This window comes from Myotis nattereri (genome assembly GCF_964212035.1).
Source record: "Myotis nattereri genome assembly, chromosome: 5".
NCBI lineage: Eukaryota > Metazoa > Chordata > Mammalia > Chiroptera > Vespertilionidae > Myotis > Myotis nattereri.
In genome coordinates, this window is record NC_138080.1 from 49,099,847 (window position 1) to 49,115,691 (window position 15,845).

Genomic DNA, 15,845 nt, shown 5'->3' on the forward strand with positions numbered 1-15,845 from the left:
TTGAGAACTTATTAGCACATGTGTGAAAATACTACCCAAAGCCTGGGAAAGAACCCATGACAGAATTAAATAGTGGCCAAAGATCACATAGGCCACATTGGAAAACCACATAATTGACAGGCATCAGTTAGACTACTAAAAGGGCATTACCTCACTAGTACGTAAGATTAATCTTAGACTAACTGCTGCTCAGGTCCTACTTAACAGATATAAATAAAAATGAAACACAAAAGGATCCAACCGTTTTGCAGTAACTTAACCATCTCCCGCAACAAAGTCCAAAAATGTTAAAATTATAAAAATATTCAGCACTCAACAAGGCAAATGTACAATGTCAGGCATCAGTCAAAAGTAACTAAGTATGGCTCTTCCGCGGATAGTGACTTCAGGTATGTACCATGGTCCAGTGTTTGACATACCTTCGGAGGCTGTCCTACGATACAGCCTCTAAAAAAACTAGGCTGTCCCAAACCCCTGGTAATAGAATTGTTTACCTTTATACCAAGAAGGTTGGGAAAGAACCAAAATCTGCATGTGGTGTTTGCCCAGGTCAACCTCGCAGAGGTCATACTGTGAGACCTAAAGTTCTAATGAGGTTGTCTAAAGAGAAAAAGCAGGTCAGCAGGGCCTATGGTGGATCCACGTGTACTAAATGTGTCCATGACAGGATCAAGCGTGCTTTCCTTATTGAGGAGCAGAAAATCATTGTGAAAGTATTGAAGGCACAAGCACAGAGTCAGAAAGCTAAATAAATTTTAAAAGTGAAGCTTTTTTGAGTAATAAAAGCAATTAAAAGTCTCAGAAAAAAAGTAACTAAGTATGTAAAGAAGCAGGAAATTTCTACCCAGAATGAGAGAAATTAGTCAACCAAAGGTTTACCCAGAAATGACATAAATAAAATTAGTAATCAAAAGATTAAAAGTTGTTATATTTTCAAGAAGCTAGATTTGACATATTAAAGATAGACATGGAAGATACTAAAAGGTCTAAATAAATATTCAGGATATGAAAAATAACAATGTCTGAGATTAAAATACACGGCATGAAATAATGAGTAGATCCTGAACAAGTAAATGTTAGTAAGCTCCAAGACAGCAATTAACACTCTCCAAACTGAAACAGAGAGAAAAAATACACAAACAGAGGCTTTGTTTGCTAAGACAAATTTAACTTGCCAAATATAGGGTAATTTGAAACCCAAAGGGAGGCAAGCAAAGGGAAACTATTTGAATAAATAATGACCAAAATTTCTGAAAAATAGAAACCCACATAACCAAGATATTCAACTCTCCCAAGTACAAGAAAGTTGAAGAAAGTTACACAAAGGCACAGTTTAAACAAATGGCTTAACACAGTGATAAAATGAATATATTAAAAAAAAAAACAACCTACATAATATGAAAAGGGAAAAAAGCTAATGATGAAAGCAAATCCATTGGAGCAATATTTTTAAAGAACTAAAAGAAAAAAATGAAACTGTCAACTTAGGATTCACTACCAGAATAATTTTTTTCATAAATGAAGGTGAAACACTTTTTTAGACATGCAAAAGCTGAAAGATTACATCCACAGCAGACCCATACAAGAAATTTCAAGAAAAATCCTTTGGGCAAAAGAAAGAAGATATCAGATGAAGATAAGATCTACAAAAAGAATGAAAAAGTTACTCATTTATATTATTTCTATAAAATAATATCAATATGGTTACCAAATCAAGGGGTTTGCAATTTGGAGTGCTCTTTTCAAAAACAAGATGAGGTTGTCACAAGGTAGTTTTATTTACTTGCATCAAATAAAGGAGTCAGGGGATTCATATCAAAAGCTCTGTCTCTGAAGGGAGACTTAGCCATTTCTTATACACAGTTTGGTCAAGTTGATATTGACTTCTTCTTTTGCAGTTGGCCAAACTTATCAAGTTGACTTTCTGTCAAGTTTATCCTATTTAAATTTAAATGTAGTCTGCAAAATATTGTGCTACATTTTAATATTTAGCAAGAATAACATTTAGTAGGAATGGCCCAGACACTAAGACCCTTGTCCTATCTAACAATATGGCTTACAGCTTTTTGAATACATAGCAAATATATGTCTTGAAAATGGAAAACTACTTGTCTTAAAATAGTCAATAAAGTATAACTATTTCTCAAAGTTTCTCAGGATCCCCTCTCCAGCAAACCACCTACAATTAGATAAAATGGGAGGGTGGATGAGATGGTATAGATTGCCATCCCTGGAATCTAAACTACAGCATTAATATGTTTTTGTCCGCTACAGAAGTTAAGAAAATTCTGCACTACTCTGAATTTCGCTTTTGGTGATGGTTTTACTCCAACCTTCTCCTGAATCTTCTGAAGAAATATTATTCAAATCCTCGTCCTGTCCCTCTACCCTACTGACTGCCAAATAATATTCTTTCATTTTTAAGAACCTAAGCTTCACTCACAATGGTCTCAAAATAGTCTGAGTCTGAAAACACTTTCACACCTATAATGCTGAGTGCCAAAAGCACAACTGAATATCAAAATATAGTTGTATTTAACACTTAATGAAAATAGTTTAAAATGAATTAATTTATATGATTGTCCAAAAACCATTAAGACATAGGCAAGACTATGCATAGCAATATGTATACTCTAAATTGCAATAAATTCACTTTTGTTTCTGACTCTTTCCTCAAGACTCCAGCCAGTCCCAATTCCAGTTGTCTCTGTACATCAACGTAAGAGTTATAAGCAAAGCAAACCATTTTTAAAAATTAGATAATGAACAATTAATCCAAATATCTTTGGTGGATATAAATTGCTCTTTTGCCAGGAACAGGCCTAAAAAATGATTCTAGACATTTCATATATTTCTCATTGTGTCTTGTGGGGAAGTAAAAAATGGGGGAGGACATAGAACTCATGTTGGGTATGTTATACGTATTCTCCAGGGAATTCAACTAAAAAGCAGAATCTAAAAAAAATGTGTTAATTGAATCCTGTTAAAGGCTATTATTTAGGGAAATACTTCTCAATTTTTTTAAAGAATATATTTTTATTGATTTCAGAGAGGAAGGCAGAGGGAGAAAGAGATGGAAACATCAATGATGACAGAGAATCATCAATTGGCTGCCTCCTGCACACCCCATACAGGGGATCAAGCCAGCAACCTAGGCATGTATCCTGATCGGGAATCGAACCATGGCCTCCTACTGCATAGATCGATGCTCAACCACTGAGCCACGCCAGCTGGGCTCAAATTTTAATGTGCATACAGATCACCAGAAGATCCTGTTAAAATACAGATTCAGATGCAGTAGGTCCAAAGATTCTGCATTCCTACCTAGCTCCCAAGTGTTATGGCTGCTGCTAGTCCTCGGACCACACATGAAGCAGCAGGTACCTAGAAGTGACGTCCATAAACTGCTGGTGAGGTCTTGAGAGTAGTCTGTTTTGCTACCTAGCCAGAACTCAGATTATCCAATTTTTTCTTTGTTGAATTAAATACTTAGTCTTAAGCCAAATAGCTATAGAAGATTATCTGTATGATCTTTCAAAGACTTTTTTTTAAATAAAAGTCAGCTTTAGGTTCACATCAAAATTGAGGGAAAGGTACAGAGATTTCCCATATACTACTCCCTGTTCTCCCAACACAGAGCACTTATTATCAACGTCCCCCACCAGAGTGGAACATTTGCTACAATTGGTGAACCTACATTGACACATCATTATCACCCAAAGTCCACACTTTACATTAGGGTTCAGTCTTGATGCTACTGTACATCCCATGGGTTCAGACAAATATATAATAATATGAGTCCACCATTACATTACCACACAGAATATTTTAACTTCTCTAAAACTCCTATGTGCTTCATTCAGCCTTCTCTCCCGCACTCCTGAAAACCACTCATCTTTTTACTGACGTCATAGTTCTGTCTTCCTCAGAATGTCATATGGTTGGAATCATATAGTATCTAGCCCTGCAAATTAGTTTTTTTCATTAATAAATGCAATTTATATGATTTTAACTTCTACATCTTGAAAAATGCTATTGCTTGGTAAAATCAACTTTTATTGACTCATTATAGATTGGAAAAATATAAAAAGGCAAATTTCAAGGATGTTATATAAATTTGCCCAATTTAACAAGCAATCAATTGTGCTTGTTAAATTTTAATAATAGTAGATCCTCTAATTGAAAGAATCTACATTCTTGGCAAAGACAAATAGCCCTGAAATTTATTGCTTTAATGTGTGCTAGATATTTCTTCAAATTTAAACTATTAAAAGTAATATGAGGTAAGTGTTCGACCCCAAAATGTGGAGAACTTATAATACCATATGCAGCATTTTTCAAGACATATTTCCAATGCTAGAGTTAAAGAAGCTCTCATTTTTTAATTAATTGCTCCTATTTTCATTGTAAATATATAGCCAAGGCAGTCCAGTCCCAGGGCAATTGCAAAGGGTAGCAGTCGAAAGAGTTCAAATAGCCACTCTTTCATTCCGACCTTCTTATATAAAACAGATACCATTTCTGGAGAACAATGAATTGATACATATGTTAAAATATACTCAGGATTTGTTTTAATCATGTGTGGTAAAGTGACCGATATGGAGACAACTACCTTTGCAAGAATAGTGTATTACTTAAATTTCCCAAGAGAAAGGGGCATGCCACACAATGCATGGCTACCAGAATTTGATAGTTGGCAGAAGGAATACAGGTGAAAGCATAGCCCAGAGCATTTACTGTGCTTTCTGCACAAAGAACACTGCAAGGCAGGGTAGGCAAGTTTGAGCAAATTTAAAGTTGAATAGCTTAAATTCTTTTGATGTACTCTGGGCTATTGGGGTGGGTTGTCAAGTATCTAGCCCTGGCATAATTTAGGATAGAGGAAATATTGCTTTGATATGTGAGAGTTAGATAAAGAAGATGTTGGGTGCATAGCTTTGAATTGCTTGGTTTAGGTATGAAAGAATGCTAGAGGACAAGTTGTTTACTATCTCTAGGAATTAACTAACCCTGGGAGGGGCTGGGCAGCCTTACCCAGGATGGCCAACAAGGCCCCAAGAAGTCAAAAAATCATAAAATACAGAATATTTAAAAACTCAATGAATTCAATATACTAACAACAAAGTACAAATCTTTCTGAACCGCAACCATTTTTTTCTGAATACCAGCGAAACTGACTGGGACCCTGTTATCATCCTAATTAGCTAGCTAATTTTAAAATAGGAAGAGAACAAAGGGGAAGCCAAACATTGTCAGCATGGTCATCTGGAAACTACAACTTCACACTCCCCAGGGAACACCAGTTCATTCCCTGCAGACCAGGGGGTTAAAGAGAGAGATGGATGCATGCACAGTGAAGTCTGGGTGATGGTGACCTAGGGAAAATGCTTGCTTATCAGTCTAACCTGGGAAATAAATCATTGCTAGAGGTAATGAGGGTGGACTCCAATACAAGCCCATGAAAATTTGGGAATACATAATCCCCAAGGAGTTATCTCTCTCTTGCTCTGATCTTACTCTCTTGCTCTGTGACCCAAATGCTCACCTGTTCTCTTTCCATAGCTATATGGCCTTAGAAGATGGGCCATGCAGACTCCACATACAGGATGCTGGACTGGACAGTGCTTTAATACAGAGCAGAGACTCTAGGCAGTGGCCATAATTCTTGCCCTGCTGAAGATAAGATTGGACTTTTTCCATGGCAGGATGGAGGGAAATGCAACATTAGACACCCAGAGGTTTAATTTCATGGAAATAAAGATCACTCATCCTCCCATGCATGTCTAAGGAAATTCCTTTTCTTGCAACATGGAAGAACTCCACTTCCACCCATAGTAGATGGGGACTCAGAAGTTGTGCCACTTATAACAACCTCAGAAACAAACTTAATCCACAGGTGATTTTGCAGCTGTAAGGGCCAACACCACCCTTCCCTGAATTAGGTTTTATTACTCTATATCCAAGGCAAATAATTATTTTATTTGGTAAAGCTGAATCACTCACTATTAATTTCCCATGCCTTTGTCTTCATGTTTCTACAGGAAGAATAACAGTAAATCACACTCTTCTGCTCACAGGACTATATCCTAAATAAACTTATGTTCAAGAGATAGGAAGGAAAAGAAAAAATAATATTTTTGATCTATCGTATGGAGATTATTTCATAAGAAACAAATTCTTTTTGAGCAGCACTAAAAGAAAAGATCCTAAAGAAAATTTCTCTTTGTCCCTATTTGAGCTGTGAGAAAGACAGAAAAGATACTAATTACACTGACAAGATAATAATGTTGAAAATAGATAAAATAAATATTGGTAATAATAAGTTAATTCAAATGGTACATTATGTTTCCTGACCAATATTCTTCTTGAGTAATATATAATTTCATATTTTAAAATATCAACTATAAAATTACATTTTATTTTTATTAAAGTAAAATAAATACATATATAAACTTATGAATCTCTCAGAATTAAACTAAAAAAATACATAAACTTACAAACCTCTCAGAATTTGTTTTCCCTAATATTCATCTGCTTTCCAAATATAGTTCATTTATAATCTCTACAAATATTTAAAGCCCACATATTTTTCTTATATTCTTGTTTCAACATGTTTCTGTAACTACTAATATATTAGACACTTATGATCACTTAAAAACTCCAATTAATGTCATTTTAATTTTTTCACTTTTGTACTCTCTCTCATTCACCTACAAATTCTGAGTTTTATTCTGCCTTCATCATTTCTCACAAGTATGCTGCCTCTTATTCTTCTCATCCACTTCTGTGTCCCTTTCCTATACCCTCATGCCTCTGTGTTACTATGTAATTTTGAAATGCTCTATTCTGCGTCAACCTGCCATTAAATTTAGAACACATCAAACATGCCCTTCAAGATCTCAGTTTAGGCAAAACTAGTCCAGAAACAGAATACAAAGAATGAAGAAAATCTATGTACTGACACAGAAAACGCCCACAACATGCAAGCTTTATAAAACAAGTTGCAACACATTATGGAAAATATAATATGATACATATGTTAAAAAGTTTATAGCAATAGGAAAAAATGTAAAAATATACGAATTTACATTTGCACAGAAAATATGAAAGTACATCCACCAAGCAATTAAATTATCTTCCAATAGTAAAAACACTAATGAAGAATAAAGGGATGTATATATAATCAAATAAGTTAATCAATCACTGATCATTTCTGATTATGTGTGTATGTAGTTTTTAAAATAATGGGCATGGATTAATTTTAAATAATTTACAGAAGATTTTGAGGCTAAATTTTCTAAAACCAAATGAAGGGCATCTTCGTAGAAACTAATTATCATGGTTATTATTTTAGCTATAAATAACTAAAGGTAAATTCTCAAAATAATGGCTCAATATCTCCCAATAACATCATTATTTTCTTTGCTCTGCTTACTAATGACATGAGTGGTTTTACATTTGCATTAATAATAAACATGCTTAATAAAAATCACATTTATTAATAGTGCATCTCTCTGCTTCTGTAGAGATTTTCAGGATATACTAAAGTGTCTTGCAAAGGATTTAACTCATTTTTGGCATATCGAGTTCCATTAAATTCAAAATTATAAACCATGATCTCTTAAAAATTTGCTTGACATTTTTTCTATATATTAGTAAACTAAAATGTATTTATCTATTCAGTTACTATTAAGTTCCTAATGTTAGCAGAGGTAGGTAGATACTAATAAAGGAAGGGAGCAATGGGAATCAGACACTATCCTAAATAATAAAGAGGTAATATGCAAATTGTCCATCCCTCCAACACAAAAGATGGCCACCCCCATGTGGTCAAAGATGGCCACCACAAGATGGCCAGGAGGGGAGGGCAGTTGGGGGGGACCCAGGCCTGCAGGGGAGGGCAGTTAGGGGTGACCGGGCCTGCAGGGGAGGGCAGTTGGGGGGGGACCCAGGCCTGGAGGGGAGGGCAGTTGGAGGGGACCAGGCCTACAGGGGAGGGCAGTTAGGGGCAACCAGGCTGGCAAGGGAGGGCAGTTAGGGGTGACCGGGCCAGCAGGGGGGGACAGTTAGGGGCAACCAGGCCTGCAGGGAGGGCAGTTAGGGGTGGCCAGGCCGGCAGGGGAGCAGTTAGGCATTGATCAGGCTGGCAGGGGAGTGGTTAGGGGCAATCAGGCAGGCAGGCAGGTGAGCAGTTGGGAGCCAGCAATCTTAGATTGTAGGAGGGATCTCAGATTGGAGAGGGTGCAGGCTGGGCTGAGGGACAACCACCCCCTCCCCCTTCATGAATTTCGTGCACCGGGTCTCTAGTTAAGCATAATAGTCTAGGGAGCTGAATAGGACAATAATCCTGCTTCATTAGTAAGCAACAGCTTCACACACTCCCCTGAGGATTGCTGTATCCCCCACCCTCAAGACCCAGTCCCTGAGGTAGGCAGGAAGGACTGTTACCAGAATGGAAAATTCCTCTTCTGGGCACATGCCCTGTAGAAGCCAAGATGGCACAGAGGGAAGTGCTTCTACTGTTAGGCACACATAGGAGCCAAGAGGCTACCATAAAAAGGAGGAGACTAGCCTGGTAAAGAATCAGATTGGATAAGGGGCACAAAACTGGGAAAATCTAGGAAATGAATTGTTTCGGGAAAGGACCCAACTGAAGCCTGCAAAGGATTGGAAAATTGATTGGTTATCTTGAAAGAGTGCCTTGTCCTTCCCAAGCCTGAGATAACATACAATTCAAGCTTAACAAAGGCTTATCCCACCTTCCTCACTTGCTCGGTTTCATGCCCTTGCCTGGTTTATTCGTGCTTCTCTTTCTCCATTACAGCCATGTGGCCCTAGTGGCCACCTGCAGTGTGTGGGCATGTGGACTCCAAGCTCAGTCTCCAAGCACAAGCCTAAGGGCAGTAACACAGTGACAACACAGCCAGGGACAGAAGCTAAGCCAGCCCAGGGGGAGACAGAGACTGAACTAATGGCACAGAATTTTTTAACCCTGGCCTTTCTTCGGACTTTGTTGAAGACTTTCCCCACAGCAGAAGGGAGCTGAACCTGGTACAGTACTTTGTGTTTGCTCCTGCTTCAGTAAACCTTCCAACCTTCCATGTGAGGTTCCCCAGAAATACTTTCCTCACAACTAGTAGCACTACTAGGTACTAAGAATAGTTCCAAATTTTTAAAAAAGTATATAGCGCTATGTCCCTGATCTTTAGGATCTTACATTTTTATCTTAGACAAAAAATAAACAAGTGACAAAATGTAAACAAGATAAAATTAAGTAGTGACAGTATTGTGAAGAAAATAAAGTCTCAACAAGTGTGATAGAGGAAACCTAGGATAGTAGGTACAAATGTAGCATCTGTAGATGGGAAGCCTCAGTGGAGTGATGTATCACAGGGAGCAAATGGGCTGAATCATCTAGTGATTGCTGATGGTGATCAGAATTTTGGAAATAAAGAAACTAGAAAGTCTTTGAATTTTAAAAGCATAGTGATGTTTTATGTCTTTTTTAAAAATCGTTTAATTATTGTTTGGCGAATAAATTTTACACAGCAAGAATGAAAATAAAACCACAACTAGTAAAAATATTAAATGTATAGATCACAAATGGGAAAACTAACAAATTATTAAAGTATTCGTTTTCCAGGGGGGTAAGGGCATGAACTGTTTTGGGGTGGGAGGGCGATGGTTGGATAAGGACACATATGTAATACCTTAATCAATAAAGAAAAACAAATCAATCAAAAAAATAATAATAATGTTGATTTCTCCTATCCAGGAATCTGACATATCTTTGCAGTTGTTTAAGTCATTTTTAAATACCTGTTAGAATTTCAATTTTTATTGCACATATTTTGCTTACTTTATCCTTTATATTTACTAATGTAAACAGGGTCTGTTTGGTCAGATTACAATGGAGCTAGCTGTTTCATTGTTAATATAGAGGCAAGTAATTTTACATATAAAATTTAACTCTACTACCTTTCTGGAATCTGTTATTATTTTTAATACTTTTAAAGTTATTATTGGATAGTTACAGTAAAAAAAAATAATAGCATTTTGAAAGGGATCAGGATATGCCAGCCCAAAATATGCCAAATATACTTTGGTATAAGAATTATTTTAAGTTGAAAGCATTTGAGGTCCTGAAATTCCTTATCTGTCTAGAAGCAAAGCCTCCCATAAAACTTCAATTTTCATAAATCTCTTCCCTAAAGCAATTCTAATCTTCTCCTCTCAGAGAGAAATCAGCATCACATCCAAAGAGGCATTGTCACAAAGTATCATATCCCCATTTATTCTTCTAAAGAACAATTTCTTTCCAAAAAGTCATTTGCTTTTCTATAAGTGCCACATTTCCCCCCCTTCCTTCCTCTACTTTTAGACATAAAGAGACCAAATTTTAACCATCCCTTTGAATTATTATTACTGAGTTTCTTCTATGTGTATGCATAATATACCTGTTAATACAATTTGTATGCTTTTATCTTCTGTCTGTGAAATCTACAGGGCACCAGTTGTTATCTATATAATAGCGCTGCTGGTGCATTTATTCAATAAAGAATGCAACAGTAAGTTGCATTTATTCAACGAAATCTTTTAAAAGCAGTATTAGCAGCAAATCTCAGCAAACTATTTTCTACATCATTTGAGGTTCACTTTCTATAATTCTCTAGGAGTGGAAAAAGGAATAAGCTCTAAGGATAAAGAAGCTTGAGTCTGTCACCTGACAGATACTCCTTAAAAATGAGACTATTTTCCCCCTTACTATTATGAGAGTTCTGTAAGAAATAGTTTGTAGTTATCAGATTTTACGCTCATTTATTTAAAATGTGGTGTTTCTGGAGCATATCTATCATACACCAGGATGCAGAAGTTTTTGCCGGAAGGTATGGAAGTGTATGTATGAGTAAGTATCTGGTAAAGGCAATATTTTACAAAAACTCTCAACAAACTGAAACATATAATTATGTAATAAAAGTAAAGTAGAAATCACAATTAATTTTCCTGATCACTAACAAGTAAAACACTGATATGTTTTTCATAGCACTTTCTTACGTTAACTCAATTCCGTGTCACACACTTTCATTCTAGCCCTCACATTCATTTCTCTTTCACACCTGGACACTCTGAATAATCACTAATACTGCTTTTGCAAGAATGAGACAGTAATCTGTTTTCATCTCTTCACCAGGCATACTTCTCATATAGAGACCCCAAATGAAAGCTTGCTTATATTTTAGGCATCCATTAGACTTCTACCTATAATATTCCCTTTCCCCATGTTTTCTTCCCCATTGGAGAACATGAGGCACATTTATCCAAAGGCTGGATAAGGGTTACCTAAAGGAAATGTCAATATTGAAAGTAAAGTTTACAATTTACACAGCTTACTGAATTAAGAATGTATTGCCTCCAAATAACTATATACATATTTACTTGTGTAGACCAGATGTACTCACATATTTACATGTATTTTCTTAAATGCCTGCATGCCCCAAAACAATATGAGATGATGAATGGAGAGTTTGATCCACTAGCAGCCTGCTCATCTTATTTTAGAATTTCTTCTTAGAGGTAAGAAAGAAAAATCCATCTTAGAAGATCTTGGGTCTCAAAATTTAGAGTATTGGTTCATAGGGTATTCTCAAAGTTATCTACAAGTTCATTATTCTTCTTTTCACATACCTTTAAAATACTTCAAATAATATCCAAGTTATATTGTAAACTGGATAAAAGTGTCTCCAAAATCTGTCGTTACTGGCACATTGTGATGTTCAAGAATATTCTGCTAGTGATTAATTCACCACATAGATACAGAAATAGTTATCCATCATTACAATGCAACTGATTGATCAGTTCTATTATTTTTAACTATTACTAGAGTGTAGTTGTTAAATTTGAAATAATTGAAAACTTTGTCTATAACTGGTCATTATATATTGTTTATACTTTCTTTCTACTTGGGAGACAGGGAGAGAGAGAGAAGGTAGGAAGTTGGCAAGGGCTTTGATGGAACATATCTGCAATACAAAATAAATATGAAGAGGCCTATTTCACTACAGAAGATGCAGGCATGTTCCATTTACAAAACTTCCTAGAATTTAGGACAGCACCACGGTTATCCGGTCAGTTATTGGGAAATACTGGAAACCTGTGGACTTTACTTTGAGACATCAAAAATCTTCCTATTTCCCTGTCTTGTTTGGCTCAGTGGATAGAGCATGGGGCAGTGGACTGAAAGGTCCTGGGTTCAATTGTGGTCTAGGGCATGTACCTTGGTTGCAGGCTCGATTCCCAGTAGGGAACGTGCAGGAGGCAGCTGATAGATGTTTCTCTCTCATCGATGTTTCTAACTCTCTAACCCTCTCCCTGTCTGTAAAAAAAAAAAAATCAATAAAAATATATATATTTTTTAAAATCTTCCTATTTGGTAGCTGTGCTCCTGAGTCCTACTGGATCAGCATCCTTCTATGTGAGATCACTGTTTGAAAATGGGTCCTAATCCACAGTGTGTGTACACTAAAACTCATAGACAGCTGCCTGTTTCAATAACTAAAGTTCTATTGGAACACAGCCATACTCATTTAAGTACTGAATTAGCTAATTTTGATATACAATGGCAGAATTGGTACCTGTGACAGAGACCATATGGCCCACCAAGCCTAAAATGTTTACTGTCAAGTCCTTTACAGAAAAAGTCTGGGGAAATTCTGTCAAACTCCCATCTCATTCCATCCAAAGGGAAAGCATCCAGCTTCTCAACATTAAATATGATGTTAGCTGAAGGCATTTGCACATGCTCTTTATCAAACTGAGAAAATGACTCTATTCTTACTTTATTGAGAGCTTTTATAAATAAATGAATATTCAATTATATCAAATATTTTATCTGTTGTTTTTTAATCTGTATTGTTGAAAGTATTACAGATGTCCCTTTTTTCCCCACAGTGATGGCGTTCACCCCTCACCTGCCCCACCCTAGGCCTTCACTGCACTATCGTCTGAGTCCATGGGTTATATATACATGTGCATAAATTCTATGGTTAATCTCTTCCTACCCACACCCCGCAACTTCCCTCTAATATTCGTCAATCTGTTCCATGCTTCTATGTCTCTGGATCTATTTTGTTCACCAGTTTATTGTGTTCATTAGATTCCACATATGAGTGAGATTATGTAATACTTGTTTTTCTCTGACTGGCTTATTTCACTAGCATAATACTCTCCAGGTCCCTCCATGCTTTCTCAAAGGGTAAGAGATCCTTTCTTTTCTTTTTTTTCTTTAACTGTTGCATAGTATTGCATGGTATAAATGTACCACATGTTTTTTATCCACTCATATACTGATGGGCACTTGGGCTGTTTCCAGATATTAACTATTGTAAATAGTGCTGCTGTGAACATGGGGTGCATATATTTTTTTCTGATTGGTATTTGGGGATTCTTAGGATATATTCCTGGAAGTGGGGTCACTGGGTCAAATGGCAGTTCCATTTTTAATTTTGTGAGGAAACTCCATACTGTTCTCCACAGTGGCTGTACTAGTCTGCATTCCCAACAGCAGTGTACCAGGGTTCCCTTTTCTCCACATCCTCGCCAGCACTTGTCATTTGTTGATTTGTTAATGGTAGCTATTCTGACAGGTGTGAGGTGATAACTCATTTTTTAATTTGCATCTCTCTGATAATTTATGACTTTGAACATATTTTTATATGTCTCTAGGCCATCTATATGTCCTCTTTGGGAAATAAAAAAAAAAGCTTCTGCATAGTCTGGCCAGCGTTGCTCAGTGGTTGAGTGGTGAGCTACAAATCAGGAGGTCACGGTTCGATTCCAGGTCAGAGCACATGCCCAGGTTGTGGGCTCGTTCCCAGTGTAGAGCATGCAGGAGGCAGCTTATCAATGATTCTCTCTCATAACTGATGTTTCTATCTCTCTCTCTCCCTCTTCCTTCCTCTCTGAAATCAATAAATACTATATTTGGTGTGTGTTTTTTGTTTAAAAAAAAAAAGCTCCTGCCCAACAAAATAAACCTTCAACAAAATGAAAAGGGAACCCACTGTATGCGAGAACATACTTGCAATGATACACCTCATAAGGTGTTAATTTCCAAAATATATAAAGAACTCATCCATCTTAACAAAAGGAAGACAAAGAATCCAATTTAAAAATGGGCAAAGGACCTAAATAGACACTTCTCCAAAGAAGGTCATACAGATGGCCAAGAAACATGTTTTATCTGTTTTAACTGATATGCTTATACATTTTGACTGTTTCAAGTAATATGCCTATTCTTCTTTAAACTTTTTATATGATGGGTTACATTAATTAATTTTTTAATGTTTCACCAGCCTTGAATATCTGTACTAATTCCTACATGGTTGAACTGTATAACTTCTATAAATTTTTATATTTGAGTTGCCAAATATTGTTAAGGATATTTACATATATGTTCATAAGAGAGGCTGATCACTACTCTTCCTTTCTTATAACATACTAGAGGACTGGTGCACAAAAATTTGTGCAGTCAGGGCGGAGGGAGGGTACCTCAGCCCGGCCTGTGCCCTCTCACAGTCTGGGACCCCTCGGGAGAAAACGACCTGCTGGCTTAGGCCTGCTCCCGGGTGGCAGAGGGCAGGCCCAATCCCTAGGTGCAGCCCCTGGTCAGGCCCAGAGCAGGGCTGATTGGGGAGTTGGGGGCGCTGCCCCCTGTCATGCACAGAGCAGGGCGGATCGGGAGGTTGCGATGCCACCATCAGTCACGCTCAGGGTAGGGCCGATTGGGGGGTTGGGGCACCGTCCCCTGTCACACTCAGGGCAGGGCGGATGGGGAGGTTGAGGTGCCACCCCGTCACGCACAGCGCAGGGCCAATCAGGGGGTTGGGGCGCTGCCCCCTGTCACTCACAGAGCCGCAGGGTGATCAGGGGATTGGGGAGCTCCCCCCTATCAGGAACAGAGTAGGGCTAATCAGGGAGTTGGGGTGCCTTCCCCTGTCACAAACAGAGCAGGGCAGATAGGGAGGTTGTGGACCCGCCCCCTGTCACACACAGAGCCGCAGGGCAATTCAGGGGGTTTGGGCGCTGCCCCCTGTCATGCTGATCCCGGTGCCAGGAGGCCTCGCGGCTGCGCTGATCCCGGTGCTGGGAGGCATATTACCCTTTTACTATATAGGATAGAGGCCTGGCACACGGGTGGGGGCCGGCTGGTTTGCCCTGAAGGGTGTCCTGGATCAGGGTGAGGGGCCCCACTGGGGTGCCTGGCCAGCCTGGGTGAGGGGATGATGGCTGTTTGCAGCTGGTCACACACCCTTCAGGGTGGGAGTCCCCACTGGGGTGCCTGGCAAGCCTGGGTGAGAGGCTGAGAGCTGTTTTCAGGCTGGCGGGTGACTGAAGCTCCCAACTGCTCCTTTTTTTCTTTTTTTTCTTTTTTATTCTGGGCAAGCTTTAGCTCTGAGGCTTGGCTCCAGCTCTTAGGCCTCCGCTGCTGAAAGCAGGTATCTGGTTTGTTTGGGTTCTATAATCGAAGCACTGTTTCAACTCCAGCTCTGAGATCCTGGCCGGCTGAAAGCAGGTTTCTGGGGTTTTGTTTAGCTTCTATATTTGTAACAATGTTTCAAACTGCAAGCTCAGAGGCCGGCAGCGGCAGGCAGGGAACGTTGGAGTCCTCCATCACTGAAGCAAGCAAGTCTCATGTTCGCTTCAAGCTGCCTGGCTGCAGGCCGCCATCTTGGCTGGCAGTTAATTTGCATATCACCCTGATTAGCCAATGGGAAGGGTAGTGGAGGTATGGCTAATTAGCATGTTTCTCTTTTATTAGATAGGGTTTTCCTGATTTTGGTATTATG

At 38.2% G+C, this 15,845-nt stretch overlaps 1 protein-coding gene across 1 annotated transcript; it reads left to right on the forward strand.

The window, feature by feature from the left end:
* Nucleotides 1-398: 398 nt before the first annotated feature.
* Nucleotides 399-752, forward strand: LOC308520767 (large ribosomal subunit protein eL34-like; the record flags this gene model as incomplete). Its single annotated transcript, XM_081093488.1, has 1 exon — nt 399-752. The coding sequence occupies one exon, from the start codon at nt 399-401 to the stop codon at nt 750-752; it is 354 nt and encodes a 117-aa protein (XP_080949614.1).
* Between the last annotated feature and the right edge of the window lie 15,093 nt (nt 753-15,845).